The 17378-nt window shown below is 41.0% G+C and overlaps 2 protein-coding genes across 6 annotated transcripts in view; one reads left to right on the top strand and one right to left on the bottom strand.

Moving 5' to 3' along the window:
* Positions 1–2910, top strand: part of LOC130274049 (ethanolaminephosphotransferase 1-like) — a 400414-nt gene extending 397504 nt beyond the window's left edge. For both annotated transcript variants that reach the window (XM_056521873.1, XM_056521872.1), the window contains exon 14: positions 1299–2910. In XM_056521873.1, coding sequence (XP_056377848.1) covers positions 1299–1311 — 13 coding nt within the window. In that variant the 3' untranslated portion in view covers positions 1312–2910. The remainder of the gene's footprint in view (positions 1–1298) is intronic.
* Positions 2911–3062: 152 nt separating this feature from the next.
* The window catches only part of MAPRE2 (microtubule associated protein RP/EB family member 2), a 200309-nt gene continuing 185993 nt past the window's right edge, over positions 3063–17378 (bottom strand). For all 4 annotated transcript variants that reach the window (XM_056521879.1, XM_056521881.1, XM_056521880.1 and 1 more), the window contains 3 exons: positions 13497–13633; positions 10698–10856; positions 3063–5597 (listed from right to left, as the gene is read on the bottom strand). In XM_056521879.1, coding sequence (XP_056377854.1) covers positions 5520–5597; positions 10698–10856; positions 13497–13633 — 374 coding nt within the window. In that variant the 3' untranslated portion in view covers positions 3063–5519. The remainder of the gene's footprint in view (positions 5598–10697; positions 10857–13496; positions 13634–17378) is intronic.

The raw sequence follows: 17378 nt of genomic DNA, 5'->3' as shown, positions 1-17378 counted from the left end.
GCCATATACTGTATATAATAATACAATGTGTATATACCATATTTTTCGCCATATAAGACGCTTCGGCATATAAGACGCACCCAATTTTAAAAGGAGGAAAATCTAGAAAAAAAAAAGATTCTGAACCAAATACAATGTAAAGTATAGGACAGTGATCTTCAACCTGCGGACCTCCATATGTTGCAAAACTACAACTCCCAGCATGCCCCGAGTTGTAGTTTTGCAACATCTGGAGGTCCGCAGGTTGAAGACCACTGGTATAGGAGGTAATACTCACGTGTCCCTGCCGCTCCGGACCAGTCACCGCTGCCCTGGATGGCGCCCTCCATCGCTGTCACCGCGTCCCCGGGCTGTCCCCGTCGCTCCGGAACGCCTCTGCTGCCCGGTATCTTCACTCTCCGTCGCCGCCATCACGTAGCTACGCACGCCACTCCTATTGGATGACGGGACCGCATGCGGGATGGCGTGATGATGACGAAGGAGAGCGCCGGCCATGCAGGGGATCCCGGCACGGAGCAGTCATTCGCCGATCGGACATCGAGGAGGCAGGTAAGATCCGTCCCAGTGTCCTGTAAGCTGTTCGGTGAAATCACGGCGGTCCCGAACAGCCCGACTGAGCAGCCGGGTTAGTTTCACTTTCGCTTCAGACGTGGCGGTCAGCTTTAATCGCCGCGTCTGAAGGGTTAATACAGGGCATCACCACGATCGGTGATGTCCTGTATTAGCCGCGGGTCTCAGCCGTTGATGGCCGCAGGGACTGCCGCGATACGACAAGGTTTTAATGTGTATTTACCGTATAAGACGCACCAACTTCCCCCCCCCCCCCAGTTTTGTGCGTCTTATACGGCGAAAAATACGGCACTCTTATCACATACAGTATACACATTTATGGTTATAAAGCTCATACCACAAATAGTACCTTCATAAATTTACTGCACAAAATCCTCTATACAAAGCTGGAAAAATCATTGCCACATCCTAACTACAATCATTACTATCACCTACCTAGTAACTGAATAAAGTAACCATACTATTACAAAATAAAATTAACTATACAAAGACTATACACTGATTGTGTGTTGGTTCTATACCTACTGTACAGTATATGACTGTTACACAGCCAGAATGTTGGCTTCTAATTTATCAGGTCTTAGGAACAGTGACCAAGTATTTGTGCTTATACTTATCCTGGTGCCTTTCATTGCGTTTCCTAGTTTATGAGCAATGGAACCTCTAACACTGATATTTTCCCCAACCTAGCTCTATCAGAGACATTATTGTTTTAATCTATCTTTCAGGGAAATGTTCTGAAAAATGATTTTGACAATAGAAAATGTCCTCCTAGAAGAAACTGTATCAAGACTGAAAATCAACAAGTTGTCTTGTTTTATACAAGCAAACAGGAATCTGTCAAGTACAGACTGCGGCATTATGAGCAGAGCTGGTATATCGATGAACGAGAGAAGCCAGGGCTTTCTTTATTTATAGAAACCGGTTATGGTTTACATCATCTTTTACAATCTTGTTTTTATCAATGTATTTAATATCCTTTTTTTGTATTTGGTATTTAAAAATAAATAAAAACAAATGTGTAAATGCTCTCATTTTCTTTTAATATCAATGCTTAACTATACCACTATGGAAGCTGGGTTAGACAGATATTTCTTAAGGTAAAATAAAAAGCAGACTAAAAACTTTTACTTCTCCTAGAGGGAAGCACTAAGGTCTTACTTCACAGTAATACAAACATTTCTGTAAACCATTAGCCTATCAGCAATAGCTCCATAATAAAGTGCCCACAGCCTGCAATGGACCTATGCTATACCTTTGCATGCCTCTGATTTTATACGACACAGGTTGTTGCGATTTATCGTATTCAGCTTTTAATGCCATATTCGCACACAGCCAATTTGTTCCAATTGATCACATAAAGGTCCCCAACCAATAATAACTTCCACCTCAGCCTATAAGAGTGAAAAGGTCCCTTACATATTTTGACCAACATTTATTTTTAAACACTAATTTAGGTTATACAAAATGTCGAGTAAATGGGTTCAGAATGCTTTATAGCACACAGAAAAGGGGTATGTGTTCAAAATGGGTATAAGGTCATAGCAGTCACAGTCTCTACTGGGCTTTAGCTACATCCAGACTTATTGTAGCGAGATTTCCCAGTTTTAAATATCAAGCAACCTGTGGAAATAAAACATCAGAGAGCATGCCCCATTTAAAAGTACCATTACTGACCCATGTTGACTTTACTATAGACATGTACCTGCCTATAGCATTTCTGCACAAAAAAATTACAAAGAACCCCCCTCCACCCCCCCCAAAAAAAAAAAAAATCATCAAATTGCTGAGTTTTAGACTAGGGAAACACAGCAACTTTGGTTATGCAACGTTGCACATAATGTTAGTGGATGGGGTTTTATGTGGCATCCCACACAGCACAACTGCGACCTGACAATTGCAAAAAAAATGAAAACAGTTTTGATGGATTTGATATGGCCGCTACCTCTTGACAAAGCTGCGGGAGAAGCGAAACATGTAGAGGGGGGCAGAATAGGGAACTTTTTAAACAACAAGCATAGCAGCAGCTCGGGTTGCAGAACGTGCACTGCAGGCACGTTCAGCTCATTCAATAGTGACAACAGATACTAGCAGAAGAATGTTCTGTCAATCTATATATTGAACATCAATATACATTATACACATTGAGCTGCTTCTCTTGCTTAACCTTTTAACTGTGTGTAGTTCTGTTCATTTAGTACACCTTAAATCATTATTTAATAAATCTTGTGGGATCACCATAAAGTATATGTATATATGGGAAAATAGGGTAATTTTTGGATTCCCCTAGGGGAATCTTATAGGTTAATACATTGAAGTTAACCCTCCATATATTGGTCTAAATTGAGGAAGTTCTTCCTGCTTTAATGACAAGATGTCTGAGCACAACCTCACTCATCAAATCAGTGGCCGAGATAGGGCAGTCTGTACAATAACATCTCAACAAGATCACAATGCAAACCCTAAACCAGTGAACCAAAAAAACAATCACATACATAACTGGGCTGTGTTTTATTAATCAGATAGCACTCATGATAATTTCTCTCATATCCTTTCTGCTGAAACTGCAATAGACAAAATGAATTTTAAAATGAATGTGGTGGTTTAATAACAGACAGACAAAAGTTACAATTTGCCCCATTTTGAATAGTTGGTAAAACTGGCATTTTTTTTAATAACATATACATTTTTTTTAATTAAATATGTAAAAAGATAAAACGCAAGTTATTCACATATTCATAGACAAAAAAACTACTCTATCATGCGACAAGTCATGTGTATGTTAAAATGAGTGTGATACATCCGAATAAGAATCTTTCCATCTAATCAGGACTTCATTACCTATTTATATTTAACAATACATATGTTTACATTCCTTTCAGTTTACATTTCATATAGAACATTGTATCATGTGCTACCCAGAAAAATAAAAATATAACAAGGAAAACAAAATCAAAATGAAAAAAAAAAAGAGGAAAAACAGGCATCGTAAATATACAGCAGTACAATCCATAGAAGACAGTCTCACTTAATTGTCAGTTTCCAAGTCATTTCCACTTGGCTCTTTTAACATGCTGCTTCCACAGGATCTATACACAGGTGAGAAAACCATTTGGAGGGCTAATCTATCTCTCAGAATGATGAAGCATAAAAATTCACTAGATTCAATAGCATCAGTCATGTGATAAACCTCATGCTTTTTCCATAGGGTTAGGCCGGAGTCTCATCGGGAGATATCTGCCCAGTTATAGCTTTTCGAAAACAACATCACTAATTGTAAGAGCTTTAATATTCTACATATTTAGGAATATTGGTTTGTATTCCAAATGGTTTCATCGGACAGAGACAATCAGAGAATCTACTAGCTTCCATGATGCTTGCTGAGAAGATAGTCATCAAGGTATTTGATAAGCCAGACAACCATCTGATAAACAGTAGAGGTAGTACATATGTGGGACAGATTATATTATTACTGGTGTAGTCTATTAATACTGCATTCAGAGAAATATAGTGCACTACAATGGCTTAACAAGCATAGCCCAATAATATTGCTGCTGACATTGAATTACTGCATTTTATGCTTAGGTAGATGTCAATTAAGTGACTATATGTATTTCTAGAGAAGTAATGTTGCTGTATATTTTTTACATGATAGTTTCTATGTGTGTTCTAACTCTTACCTTGGCACAAAAAAAAATCTAATGTCATTGTCTGGCCAATCTGATGCCACTATTATGTCATATCCAGCCTCATCCAAAAACAAAAATATTTGTGACGGACTGGTCTGGGAAATGTTGGTGGCTCCAAAGCCTTCCACAACTGTCTGATAAAAAACTTAGGAAGATTAACTAGTTCTTTACTTCAATAAGTCAAGAGTATTAAACAGTAAAACAACATCCGAGTATGTAGTTATACTAAAGAAAAAAAAAAAAAAGTATACTGCATATAATATCCCATCTGTACCTCCACAATAGATCCTCTGCTGCATGAGCCCTGCATGCTTAAGTCCGACACCAACATCCCATAACTACTATATGTATTGCAAATGGTTTTCTACTACTTCAACAATAACAAAATAAAAATGTAATAAACTCTTAGAAAAAATATTAATAAAATGTGTATTTTGACAAAACAGCTGTACCGGGAAGCATTGAATATTTTAGGGGTCAAAAATATATGCAGCTCAGGAATCTAAGGTTTTAGCTTGCACAAGATGAAAGAACATCCTGACATCATGGAAGACCTTGGAACAAACGCATTACCTTGAACAAGTGTCTCCTGCATTCTTTTGATATTGGGAGACATATGGCATTGAATAGGTTAATCCTTGCTATATGTAGGATAGTAATAAGATCTTCACATACTGAGTGCAATTAGTTCCCTTTAGTATATACTAACCAAAATGTTACCCCCTAAAACAAGCAAACGCATTCTCAGCTACATGCCAGCAACCCTTTATGCTTAACATGATACGTTAACATGGGACATGTGTATGTTTTCCTAAATTTTTTTTTTTGTATTTTTTTTAGCTTAACTTAGCACTTTTACATTCGTGATACGGGGTAGTGATGGTTCCTATGTATGACATGTATATATAAATATTGTACGATATTACAATTAGAAGCAAGCAGTTTGGAACAAGGAAATATCTCAATTACAAATAAATAAAAAAATATGGGAAAAAATCTGAAAACAATTTGAAACAGTCAAGTGGTAGAAGCTGCTGCCCAGTAGCCCATGCCTTTCAATTTTGCTTGGGCTGGAATAACTTCTGTAAACACGCCTTGGGAAAGTAACTGGTACAGAATGCAGTGGTTTGCTGGCGCTCACTATAGTACATTACATGGTAGGGATGTGCCGAGAGTGACTGGCCACACATCATTGCTCTCTTGAAAGAAAGTTCCACGTGAAATGACAACAGTGAGGTGGGTGAAGAGAGGAGGTGAGGGTCAGTACTCGTCTTGCTGCTGTGGATCCTCCTGAACATGGTCGTGATCATCGCCATCATGATGGTCTGTTTGGCCCTCCTGGATAGGGAGAAAGAAAAATTATTTTAGTGACTTCATCAGAATGCTAAAGTAGCTCAAGAAATTCAGCCCGCTCTCAATACATAGAAACTGTACTTTGTATAGAGATATACATTTGTTTGGCCTATCACATGGTACAATAAACCAGCCTTTGGACATAAAACAAAGTGCTACAGGACTAATAGCCCTTAACGACACAGAGATGTTATACATTTTTTTCCTTACCTTCTATTAGCCATTATGCTTACAATTTTCCACCTACAGACCCATCGGAGGGCTTGTTTTTTGCGTCACCAATTGTATTTGGAACGACATCACTCATTTTACTACTAAATTTACAGTGAAACCAAAAAATATTTGGGGCAAAATTGAACGCACCCAATACTGATCATGGCATCTGTGGCAATGCTGCGTTTCCAGTGGCTGATCTGATCACCCGCAGCACAGCTGGATGTCTCCTTACTAGCCTCCTGCCATCATCATCGGGTCTTCTTCTCTGTCTGACTTCGAGCAGAGCAGAGAAGTAGATCGCAGATAGCATATGCATAGTACTGATCAGTATCTGCAATCTAAAGATTGCAAAAAATAGTCTCCTGTGGGGACTAAAAAAAGGTGTAGAAAAAGTAGGAAAAAAAAATGACGAAAAATAAAAATGCAATTATATGTGTCTTGAATCATCTTAATGCATATCTGCACTGTCCTGCATCATTAAACTGGAGCAAAAAGGGGTATACTTGTTACAGACATCAGGGAGAGTCTACCAGCATCGTTCCACTTCATTGGGGCTATCCGGACAGAAGGAGGAGCATTTCCAGTACCAGCAAGCATCAATTCATAAGAGAAAGGAGGAGGGAGGGCCCACATCATGCAGTCCTGGAGAGGGGGGCCATGCTGGGGACTAACAATGAAAACGGAGCCATGCTGGGGATTAGGAAAAACATGGAGGAGTCATGTTGGGACCAGGATTCAGATGAGGAACTATGCTGTGGACTAGGAATGACATGAGGTGCCACACTGTGAACTAGAAATGCAATGGGGAGCCATGCTATGGACTAGGAACAAGATTAGTATTATGCTAATGTGAACCCAGCCTTACACGTAAAATGTTTTGTGGTTCCGTTCTGAGAGACACTGGGGGAGATTTATCAAAACCTGAGCAGAGGAAAAGTTGCCCAGTTGTCCAATCTGATTTCCTCTTTCCTTTTTGAAAGGGCGTCTGAGAAATTAAAAAAAGTGATCTAATTGTTTGCTATGGGCAACTGGGCAACCTTTCCTCTGCACAGGTTTTGATAAATCTCCCCCAATGTACATGAATACATATCGCATGCACCTTTTACAGCCACTAGGTGGAAGCAGAAGGAAACCAACATGTTTCTAAAGAAGAATGACCTATTTACAGCATCGGCTCTCGACATGCAGATGTTCTTCATTGTAAGTATCTTCTAGCTTTAACATTTATTTTTGGAAAATATATTTTTCTACAGGGCTAAATACATTGAGAGGGGTATGTTTTTAAGTTACTATTACACATATTTATCTCATACATTCCTTTATTGTAACTTTCCACATGTAAAATATTTTTGGGAATACACACAGAAAAAAGTCATCCATAAGGCTGATGCACTTCATGCATGGAAGGGTTTACAGCAGTGGTCTTCAACCTGCTGACCTCCAGATGTTGCAAAACTACAACTCCCAGCGTACCCGGACAGCCGTTGGCTGTCCGGGCATGCTGGGAGTTGTCGTTTTGCAACATCTGGAGGTCCGCAGGTTGAAGACCACTGGTTTACAGTAATCCACAGGTCAGATGAGGACAGTCAATATGGTACTGCTTGGATCAGGGAAATCACAATACAAATATTAAAATGACAATAAACCCCTGCTACTAAGAAAAGCAATAAAAAAAAAAAAAAAAAAAAAAAAAATGTGTGTGTATGTGTGTGTAGGTATACAACGTATGTTGCCAAGGTTTAGACATTGATGGCTGTGTGTTGAGTTATTTTGAGGGGACACAACATTAAACACTGTTATACAGGCTGTGCACTCACGACTTTACATTGTAACAAAGATATAATAAAAAAATTTACAAAAATGTGAGGACTGAAATACTGTATAAAAGAATCCAGTCAAGATGTCCATAGAAAATCAATGTTCTCTATGGCCCAGATTTATCAAACTGTGAGAGCAAAAAACCCCAAAAACAATTACAGTTCAGCTTTCACTTTACCAGAGCTCGTTAGCTGAGCTGTGATTGGTTGCTGTAAAAATCCCTTTATTTGTTCTCTCACACCGTTCGATAAATCTGGGCCATTATGTTCTCCTATTACAATACACCAATGATGGCTGTTACAGGAAATGCCACTCTCTTTCCACTGATTTAAAAAAAAAAAAAAATCTCAATATCTCACGTAACGGATCCACAGCGTGTTTCATGCTGCAGATCCGCCAATCACCTGACCCTATAGTGAGCCTCCAGCTATTTTCGCCCGGAGCGGCGGTGGCGTATGAGTACACTGCGCATGCTTGTGGTGACTTGCACGTCCCTGTGTGGCTGCTTGTAGTGGCGTATTGCTGCTGCGAGCAGGACACGGGGAAAACAGCTGGAGGCACAGTATAGGGTCGGGTCATTGGCGGATCTGCAGTGTAAAATATGATGCAGAATCAATCCGTGTGACCCTATGCTAATAAAGCAAAACCAGAAAATGGATAATACTCCAACAGTAAGACTAGAACCAACCTACAGGGTGTAACTGTCTACCTATTATACACCCATCCCATAACTGGTCCTTTACACAGGTACATGGACCTTTGTCAGTTTTGTTAGACAAGCGAAGACTTTTCAGCTGGGAAGAATTTGATGTTAAAGTACATAATCTGTCCTCCAGCAGAAAATGACTTGCTTCCAGCAGTGAGATTATAATAATAATGGAGAGGATCTGGGCAAAGGATGGAAATCACATTCCAACCACAATCAGAAGGGAAAAGCTTGTTTTACTCAATCTTTATTTACTTAATCTTTAATCACTTTGTGTTTAGAGGAAAGGACATTGTGTTTTCAGACATCATATCCAAACTTTGTACAATAAGAACATGTGACATGTGGGAACTTACGGCCTTTAAGGTTTTTTTTCCATCTCACAAAGTGATGGCATGCCGCTAGGATAGCACTGGATCATCTTAAGTATTTCACTCATAGTGGTGCACAGAACTGTGGTCAGCCTTGTTCTCTTAACTGGGGCTACATTGCAGTTCCCTGCATATCAGATGGTCAGGGCATTATGCAGGTACAACCAGTGAAAAGGCTGCAGCACTAAACCAAAGCTACACCTCTCTAGTCTTAGGATGGGTTGGGGTTCTAGAGGTTGTCACTCCACAAAATGTTCCAGCGGGGATGCAGGTAAGTTACAACTACACACAACAAATCCTCCTCGGAGGTACTGTAAACCCTAACAATATCCCCACCCTAAAACTTCACTTCTAAGAATGTATTCGTTAAAAGGTAAAACAAAAATCATTTAAAAATACCAGTGTCACCAGTCATAACGTGGTTAGTGTACATCACTATAACATAATGAGCGCATCCATCATTAGTGCGTAGCGCCATTTCACATTGTATATACTGTTGGTGGCTGCAGTCCAAACAACTGGTGTAAAATATGACTGGTGACACATGCTTATTAAAAACTCAACTCCTAGCCCCCCTGACATGTTTTTCATCATAGAGCTTCATCAGAGGTCTGGGCTAATGCCTGGGGTCCTAGAGGTTAGACCCTCTTTGATTATTATGCCTTCACTTTAAACTAAGAGAAAACCCCTTTTAGTCTTGATTCAAGCATGATTTATGGAATTCTTTTAATTGATCTTTCACACCACACATTTCCAAATTGTTTGGATAAGGAGTAGTAATATATTAAGGCCATGTGCTCGAAACCTGAAAGATTACAATTTCAGATTATAAAAAAATAAAACAAAACATAAACTGAACTAATGGTGATTAATGTTCAAATAAGTATTTTCTAAGTTCAAGAAACCTGGCGACCTGTATATAAAAAAATATGAGCTTTCCTTTAAAGTGCTAATGTTAGTTTCTGTGGAAGGTGATTTCCCCTTATTTTACAGTAATGATGCCTTTTTGATGACTGAATACATTATGTACAGTAACTGTAGACAATCCCATGTATTAAGAGTTTAGCTGTCTATGCTCTTAACCTCTACCTGTCTGCTTCTGGCACACATAGAAGCTGCTCATGTCAGCCATATTGAAGTCTGTATATAAGGTTTTTCATCTCTCATACTATATATCAGCTTCCCAATCTTTATAAGACATTCCTTCACTCCATCTCTTACTGTGTAGACATCGCTGACAATTTGTGCTTATAGATGTAGACTAGGACAATGGGGCAAATTTATCAAAACCTCTGCAGAGGGGAAGTGGTGCGGTTGCCCATAGCAACCAGATTTCTTTTATTTTTCAGAGGCCTTTTTAAAAAATGAAAGAAGCAATCTGATTGGTTGCTATGGGCAACTGCACCACTTTTCCTCTGTACAGGTTTTGCTAAATCTCCCACAATGTCCATGTCATTCACTACATCACAGCAGTGAATCAATCTATTGGCAGACATCAATAGATTTCTAGTGCAATATACTATTTAGGCTTGGTTCACATTGCCGTTGTGCTCCGTCCCGTTCTGGGTCCATTAGCCTTTTTATTGCGCAGAACAGCCCCAAAACAGGTCAGAGCACAACTGACACCACCGGGTCCCCACGGATCCCTCTGACTTGAATGGGGTTCTTAGAGGATCTGGTAGTTTACCGTAGTTTAGCAAAGAAAAATAATAGTGCAAGCACTTCTCCGCAAAACTCCTGTCCTTACGATGGACTTCCCGACAGAGCTCCATATTGCGGAGCTAGGCAGAAAAGGGAATGAGCCCTTAGCTGGAGCTTGCTGGCCAGTCTGGGAATTGGCAGCTTGCTGCTCTAAAACAGGAATCACTTGTAATCTATTTTATCCTGCGACATAAGTATTTTGGGACATAAAAACCAGTAATTGGTTGGTTGAGGATCCATAATGCACTTTTAGTTCTGTACAACGAAATGTACCTGTTCATCTGCTGCATACAGCACATCCATTAGCCGCTGGACAAGGTCATCACCTTCTTGTCCATGTTCTTGGCACAGCAGTTCAATTTCCCTTAGCTTTCCAAAGTAGAAGTCTCTTTCCTTTTCCACTCCGTCTAGAGCAATTTTTAATGAATGCACCTAAAGAAAATGACCACAATGACTTTTAATCATAAGAATTCATATATTTTTAGCCAGGGTCACACCAGTTTTAACAGTTAATGTGTCCCTGTCATTTAAAAACAGACACGTCAAAAGTGTTGGTTGATCAGGGTACAGCTTAGACTTCCACCGATTGTTAGAACGAGGCAGGAGAAGTGCACAACTCTCCCTGGCTTGCTGCGGACTCCATCTTGCTGCAGGAGTCTGGTTCCAGAGCTTATTATAGAGTCAGAGTGCAGCATGCCAGGAAAAAAGGCTTAGGCCACACTGCCGGTATGACCCGTCAAATACGGCCAGCAAACTACTTTTTTTTTGCAGTTTGACCCCCGTAATTTTGACGGGTCATAACGGCCAATAACGGGTCCCAATGGACCCCATTATAGTCAATGGGGTCTGTCGGGCGCCGTTATTTTCGGAGAGAAAAGCCAGAGAAAAAGACTGTGCAAGCAGTATTTTTTCTCCGGCTTTTCTCGATCCCAAAATAATGGGCTTCACACTGCCGGAGACAACCGGCATTGTGAATGTAGCCTTAGCCACACAATTCCCCTGCCTCGCTCTTACAATTGGTGGAAATCTAAACAACCAGATCCTGACCAATCAAAACTTTTGATGTGTCTCTGTGACATGTCAAGTATTTTTTAAATGACACTGAAACCTTAACCTTTCCAGTTAATAGTGTAGAAAAAAAGAAAAGAAAAAAAAAAGAAAAACCCACAGATAACTTGAATGTCACATATCAGAATGAACAGGGATATTCTAGCCTTAAATGGTACCTGTCACATTTTGGCCTTAAAGGGGTACTCTGCTGTAAACATCTTATTCCCAATCCAAGGGATAGGGGATAAGATGTTAGATCGTGGGTGGCCCACCGCTGGGGACCCCCGCTATCTCCGGGACGGAAGCGGCAGGAACACAGAAGCTTGCAGCTTCCGCGTTCGTAATGTCACACCACGCCCCCTCCATTTATGTTTATGGGAGAGGGCATTGGTGGCTAGTACACCCCTGTCATTCTGGGCATGGGGCGCACTACACTCTGTGCCCAATGACTGGCGTACACCGCGGGACCCACGCGATCTAACAACTTATCCCCTATGCTTTGGATAGGGAATAAGATGTAAACAGCGGAGTACCCCTTTAAGGACACAGACAATTTTATTTTTGCATTTTCGTTTTTCCCCCCACACCTTCTAAAAAATATAACTTTTATATTTTCATCCACAGACCCATATGAGGGCTTGTTTTTTGCAAGACCAATTGTCCTTCGTAATGACATCAATCAATTTACCATAAAATGTATGGCGCAACCCAAAAAATACTATTTATGTGGGGAAGTTGAAAAGAAAGCCGTAATTTAGCAAATTTTACAAGGTTTCGTCTTCACGCTGTACACTTTATGGTAAAAATGACATGTTTTCTTTATTCTGTGGGTCTATACGATTAAAATGATACCCATGTTATATACTTTTGTATTATTGTGTGGCTTTAAAAAAAACAACTCATACTTTTTAAACAAAATTAGTATGATTAAAATCCCTTTATTTTGACCACCTATAACTTTAACATGAGGACTAAATTATTGCGCAGTGATCTGTACTTTTTATCGGTACCACTTTTGCGTATATATACGCTTTTGATAGCTTTTTATAATTTTTATTGGAACATGATGTCACAAAAACGCGTCAATTTTGGAAATTTTTTTAACGTTTAGGCCGTTCACGGTACGGAAGCACTTACAATATATTTTGATAGTTCGGACTGTACACACGCTGCGATAACAAATATGTTTATACATTTTTTTTTTACACTTTTTGGGATAAAATAAGAAAAAGCGCCATTTTATTGGGGGAGGGGCTATTTATAATTTTTTTTTTACACTTTTATGTCCCCATAAGGGACTATTTACAGCAATCATTAGATTGCATATACTGAACAGTGCTAAGCATATGCATAGCACTGATCAGTATTATCGGCGATCTTCTTCTCTGGTCTGCTTGATGTCAGACCAGAGGAGAAGACCCCGGCATGACGGCCGGAGCAGGAAAGGGGACCTCCAGCTGCCATGTTCGATGATCGGACCCCTGCGGCAGTGCTGCGGGCGTTCCGATCATCCATTTTAACTATCGCATTTCTGCAGATGCCGTGATCTGTATTGATCACGTCTGAGGGGTTAATGGCGGACATCAGCACGATCGCAGATGTCTGCCATTACCGGCGGGTCCCTGGCTGCTGATAGAAGCCTGGACCTGCTGCACATTACATTATAGTTTAATGTCTAATATGTGATATCTGCTTGTGTCTGTATTCTCGTAAAGCACACTGACTATATGACATGCAAATAACCTCAAAGATTAATAAAGAACAACGAATAATAATTTGACAAGGGGGATGTCAGACATTACTCCTTTCTGAAAACATATCTGGGCTTTTAAAGATAAATTGTGAATTGATGTTCTAAAAGATGGTTAAATCCTGGTTAAATACAAGTTTCTTAATAAGACTTACTCTTGTGTAGATGAAACTTACATACTGCACAGCAAATAGAATTTAGAACACAAAACAGTAGGAATACCATGTGGGTATGGAAGTTGATGCTTTTAAAATACCATCGTACAAAGTTACCTGTTCATTAAGATGTGCAACTTGTGATTCCAAATCTTTATCACTTTTTACTGAAGAACTGGGTGCTGCTTTCTTTGCAGATGATGGGCGAGATGATGTGGAGCCTGGTTTTGCAATAGGACTTGACCTTGCTGCTCCTGGGATAGAAAAACAACAATATAACCAACTAGAAAAAGATCAATCATGTAACAGTAGCACACATATAGACTGCACAGAGTTTTCAGTCAAAGAAAAGCTAATAGTTTTTTTGCCTATACAATCAGATTTGTGCAGATTTGCTTTATCTGCAAGGAGAGAGCAATGCAAATGGTTCCTATAGAGAATATCACGTATGTAGTACCATCTTTTCAGGGAGCTGCTGTCTTCACATGCCCTATAATCTCCATGAAGTTTTTCAGTTCCTGAGTGTACCACTAAAACCAGGAAAATGTATTTTATTTTCAGCCTTTTATTTCCTGATGTATATAAAAACCAAGTGGGGATCATGCGCCACTTTTTAGAACGCAACCAATCATGTCAGAAAAGTGGGTAAAGCTTCAAGGCCTCCCTAGTGGAAATCTCACCCACCAAGTTTAAATAGTTTCACTAAAAGTCTGTGTATACTCACACTTCCACAAACCTATATCTATTCCTAAAGGGGTACTCCGCCCCAAGACATCTTATCCCCTATCCAAAGGATAGGGGATAAGATTTCTGATCACAGGGGTCCCGCTGCTGAGCAACCCCGCGATGTCCCTGCGGCACCCGGCGTTCGTTTAGAGCATCGGGTGCAGCTTCGGAGGCTTGTGATGTCACGGCAACGCCCCCCCCTCAATGCAAGTCTGTCACGCCCCCTCCCAAAGAGTTGCATTAAGGGGGGATGGCCGTGATGTTTCGAGCCTCTGCCCCGCATTCCCAGTCATCTGGCAAGGAGAAAATTTTGCTCCGTGCACTGGATGTCTGGGGTGCCACAGCTGAGATCGCGGGGGTACCCAGCGGCGGGACCCCCACGATCAGACAGATGTCTAGGGGCAGAGTACCACTTTAACAGATTTTCACTGTTACTAACTGAAGGCATTAAAAACATTTAAAACTGACCAATCAAGGAAAGTCTTTGAACCCAATGATTTTGGCATGGTTGGACAACATGCCCGATCCTTTATTCTTAAAGGAGATAAGGCAATGGTAGAGTCGTCTGACAGCAGCTTGTTCCCAGGGGTCAAGTCCTGGGAAAAAAAGTGTGGGAACTCACCCAAGATTTCTAATACAAACCCAACCCCCCCCCCCCCCGCGCTGTCACATTCCGTCGTCACGCCCCCCCCCCCATACACTTGCATTAAGGGGAGGGGCCGTGATTTCACAAGGAACAAAGCCATGTAGTCATGATGCCCCGGCCCTTGTATCGCCAGTCATTATGCACAGAGCGAGTATGTTCTGTGCTGTGATGACAGCGGGGTGCCACAGCCAAGATCGCAGGGGTCCCCAACGGCGGGACCCCCGCGATCAGACATCTTATCCCATATCCTTTGGATAGAGGATAAGATGTCTAGGGGAGCAGTAACCCTTTAAGTACCAGGGCACCAAGATGTATATTTACATCCAATGGGGGAGATTTACTAAAACCTGTGCAGAGGATGAGTGGACCAGTTGCCCATAGCAACCAATCAGATTGCTTCATAATTTTTTTAAAAGGCCTCTGAAAATGAAAGCAGCGATCTGATTGGTTGCTATGGGCAACTGCTCCACTTTCCCTCTGCACAGGTCTTTATATATCTCCCCCAATGTTCTTAAGGGGGTTATTATTCTGATAATACACTGTAACAAAACCTCCTTATGTCCCTATCATCATGATAACACACTGTAAGAAACCTCCTCATGTAATCTTCTTAGAACTGGGGTGACACACTGCAACAAACCTCCTCCTCATGTAATCTTCTTAGAACTGGGATGACACACTTTAACAAACCTCCTCCTCGTGTAATCTCCTTACTACTGGGGTGACACGCTGTAACAAACCTCCTCCTCATGTATTTTCCTTACTACTGGGATGACACACTGTAACAATCACACTCCTCATGTAATCACCTTACTACTGGGTGACACACTGTAACAAACCTCCTCATGTAATCTCCTTACTACTAGGGTGACGCACTGTAACAAACCTGCTCCTCATGTAATCTCCTTACTACTGGGGGACACACTGTAACAATCACACTCCTCATGTAATCACCTTACTACTGAGGTGACACACTGTAACAAACCTCCTCATGTAATCTCCTTACTACTAGGGTGACACACTGTAACAAACCTCCTCCTCATGTAATTACCTTACTACTGGGATGACACACTGTAACAAACCTCCTCATGTAATCTTCTTAGAACTGGGGTGACACACTGTAACAAACCTCCTCCCCATGTTATCTTCTTACTACTGGGGTGACACACTAACAAATCTCCTTCCATGTAATGACCTTACTGGGGAGACATGTGACCTATCCTCCAGCTCAGCCCCGCCTCCTCCACAGCATCACACAGGTCCTTCAGCCACAATCTTCCCTCTCCTCCACAGCTAAGCTCCGCCCCCAACATGTGATGGTGACATCATCACAGGTCCTACATCTCCAGCATCTAGCAGTCCGGGCCGGGGGAGGAGACGGAGGGAGGGTAAGAACAGAGAGGTCGGTCCTGCAGGACTAATGTAACAGGGACGGCGTTCCTCCTGTGGAAAAAGCAAAGGAACGCCGTTCCTGTTCGTTCCTGCAGGACTCGAGCCCTGCTTGTTCCCAATTCCCAGCAGCGAGCACACGTTTTTGATTGGTAGTAATAGCTATGGTGCAGTTACTTCATATGTCTGTTTGACTTAATGGATAAAATGATCCTAATAAAATACAATTCAGGTAAGACATCAGTTATGAATTAGAATACTGTGCATTGACATTGTAACTTAACCAGGCCGGCCTCATGCACAGTCCCATAACATGCTGTACTAGTTGTCTTATCTCAACTAAATATATGCAACAAAATAGGCAGATAAGAGCTGTTTTTACTGTTAGAAATATTTTACATTCCTGTTTTTATTTCTGTGGTTTTGTGGATCATAGAAGGCTTCTTGCCTGTTACATTGTGGGTTTTAGCATCACAGACAGTATTGTGTGGTTTATATAAAAGTTGGCAATTGTGCCAACATGTTTTTGTTATTCATTGTAGACATTTAATCATATTTTTAAGTAAAGCAAAGAAGCAGAAAAGATGTTCATCAATGTCCTATACAATGGGCAAGTTGCCATTAACTAGAAAACATTTTGACAGTATTAGGCTGCATTCAGATTACATTTCGTGCCCATCAGTCTACATGTTGGCATCTTTTCAAAATGGGATTCTGAAGAGCAGCCCGATGTGTTGATGACAGGCCCATAGACTTGAGCTGAACGTAGTCTACTTGCGACTGCATTTGGTCCATTTCCCAAATGTACTGTATATGCTACATGTGCAGGATTTCAAAATGTGGTTTATTTGTAGTCCCCTAAACATGGAAAGATTGCATAGGAGATGTTTACACAAAGGCTGCTCTTCATCAAGACTTTTACTATTTTATTAGGGGTTAAAACAATAAAAATGTTGCAAGATGCACATAGTATATATGAAATTAAAGGGGTATTCCGGGATCTAAGCTTGTATCCCCTATCCAGAGGATAGGAAATACAATGTCTGATCGCGGGGGACCAGCCGCTGGGCCCCCCCATGCGATCTCCCTGCAGCACCCGCATTGTATGCGGGGCTGCGTCTCCTGTGCCGGAAACTTCTGTGTTTCCAAGACTGGAGACATGATGTAATGTCACGCCCTCCGTGATGTCACGCCACACCCCCTCCATTCATGCATATGGGAGGGGGGGTAACGTCTGT

This window comes from Hyla sarda, chromosome 5 (genome assembly GCF_029499605.1).
Source record: "Hyla sarda isolate aHylSar1 chromosome 5, aHylSar1.hap1, whole genome shotgun sequence".
NCBI classification, from domain to species: domain Eukaryota; kingdom Metazoa; phylum Chordata; class Amphibia; order Anura; family Hylidae; genus Hyla; species Hyla sarda.
The sequence above is the reverse complement of the archived record's forward strand: the minus strand, read 5'-3'. Positions and strand labels throughout refer to the sequence as shown.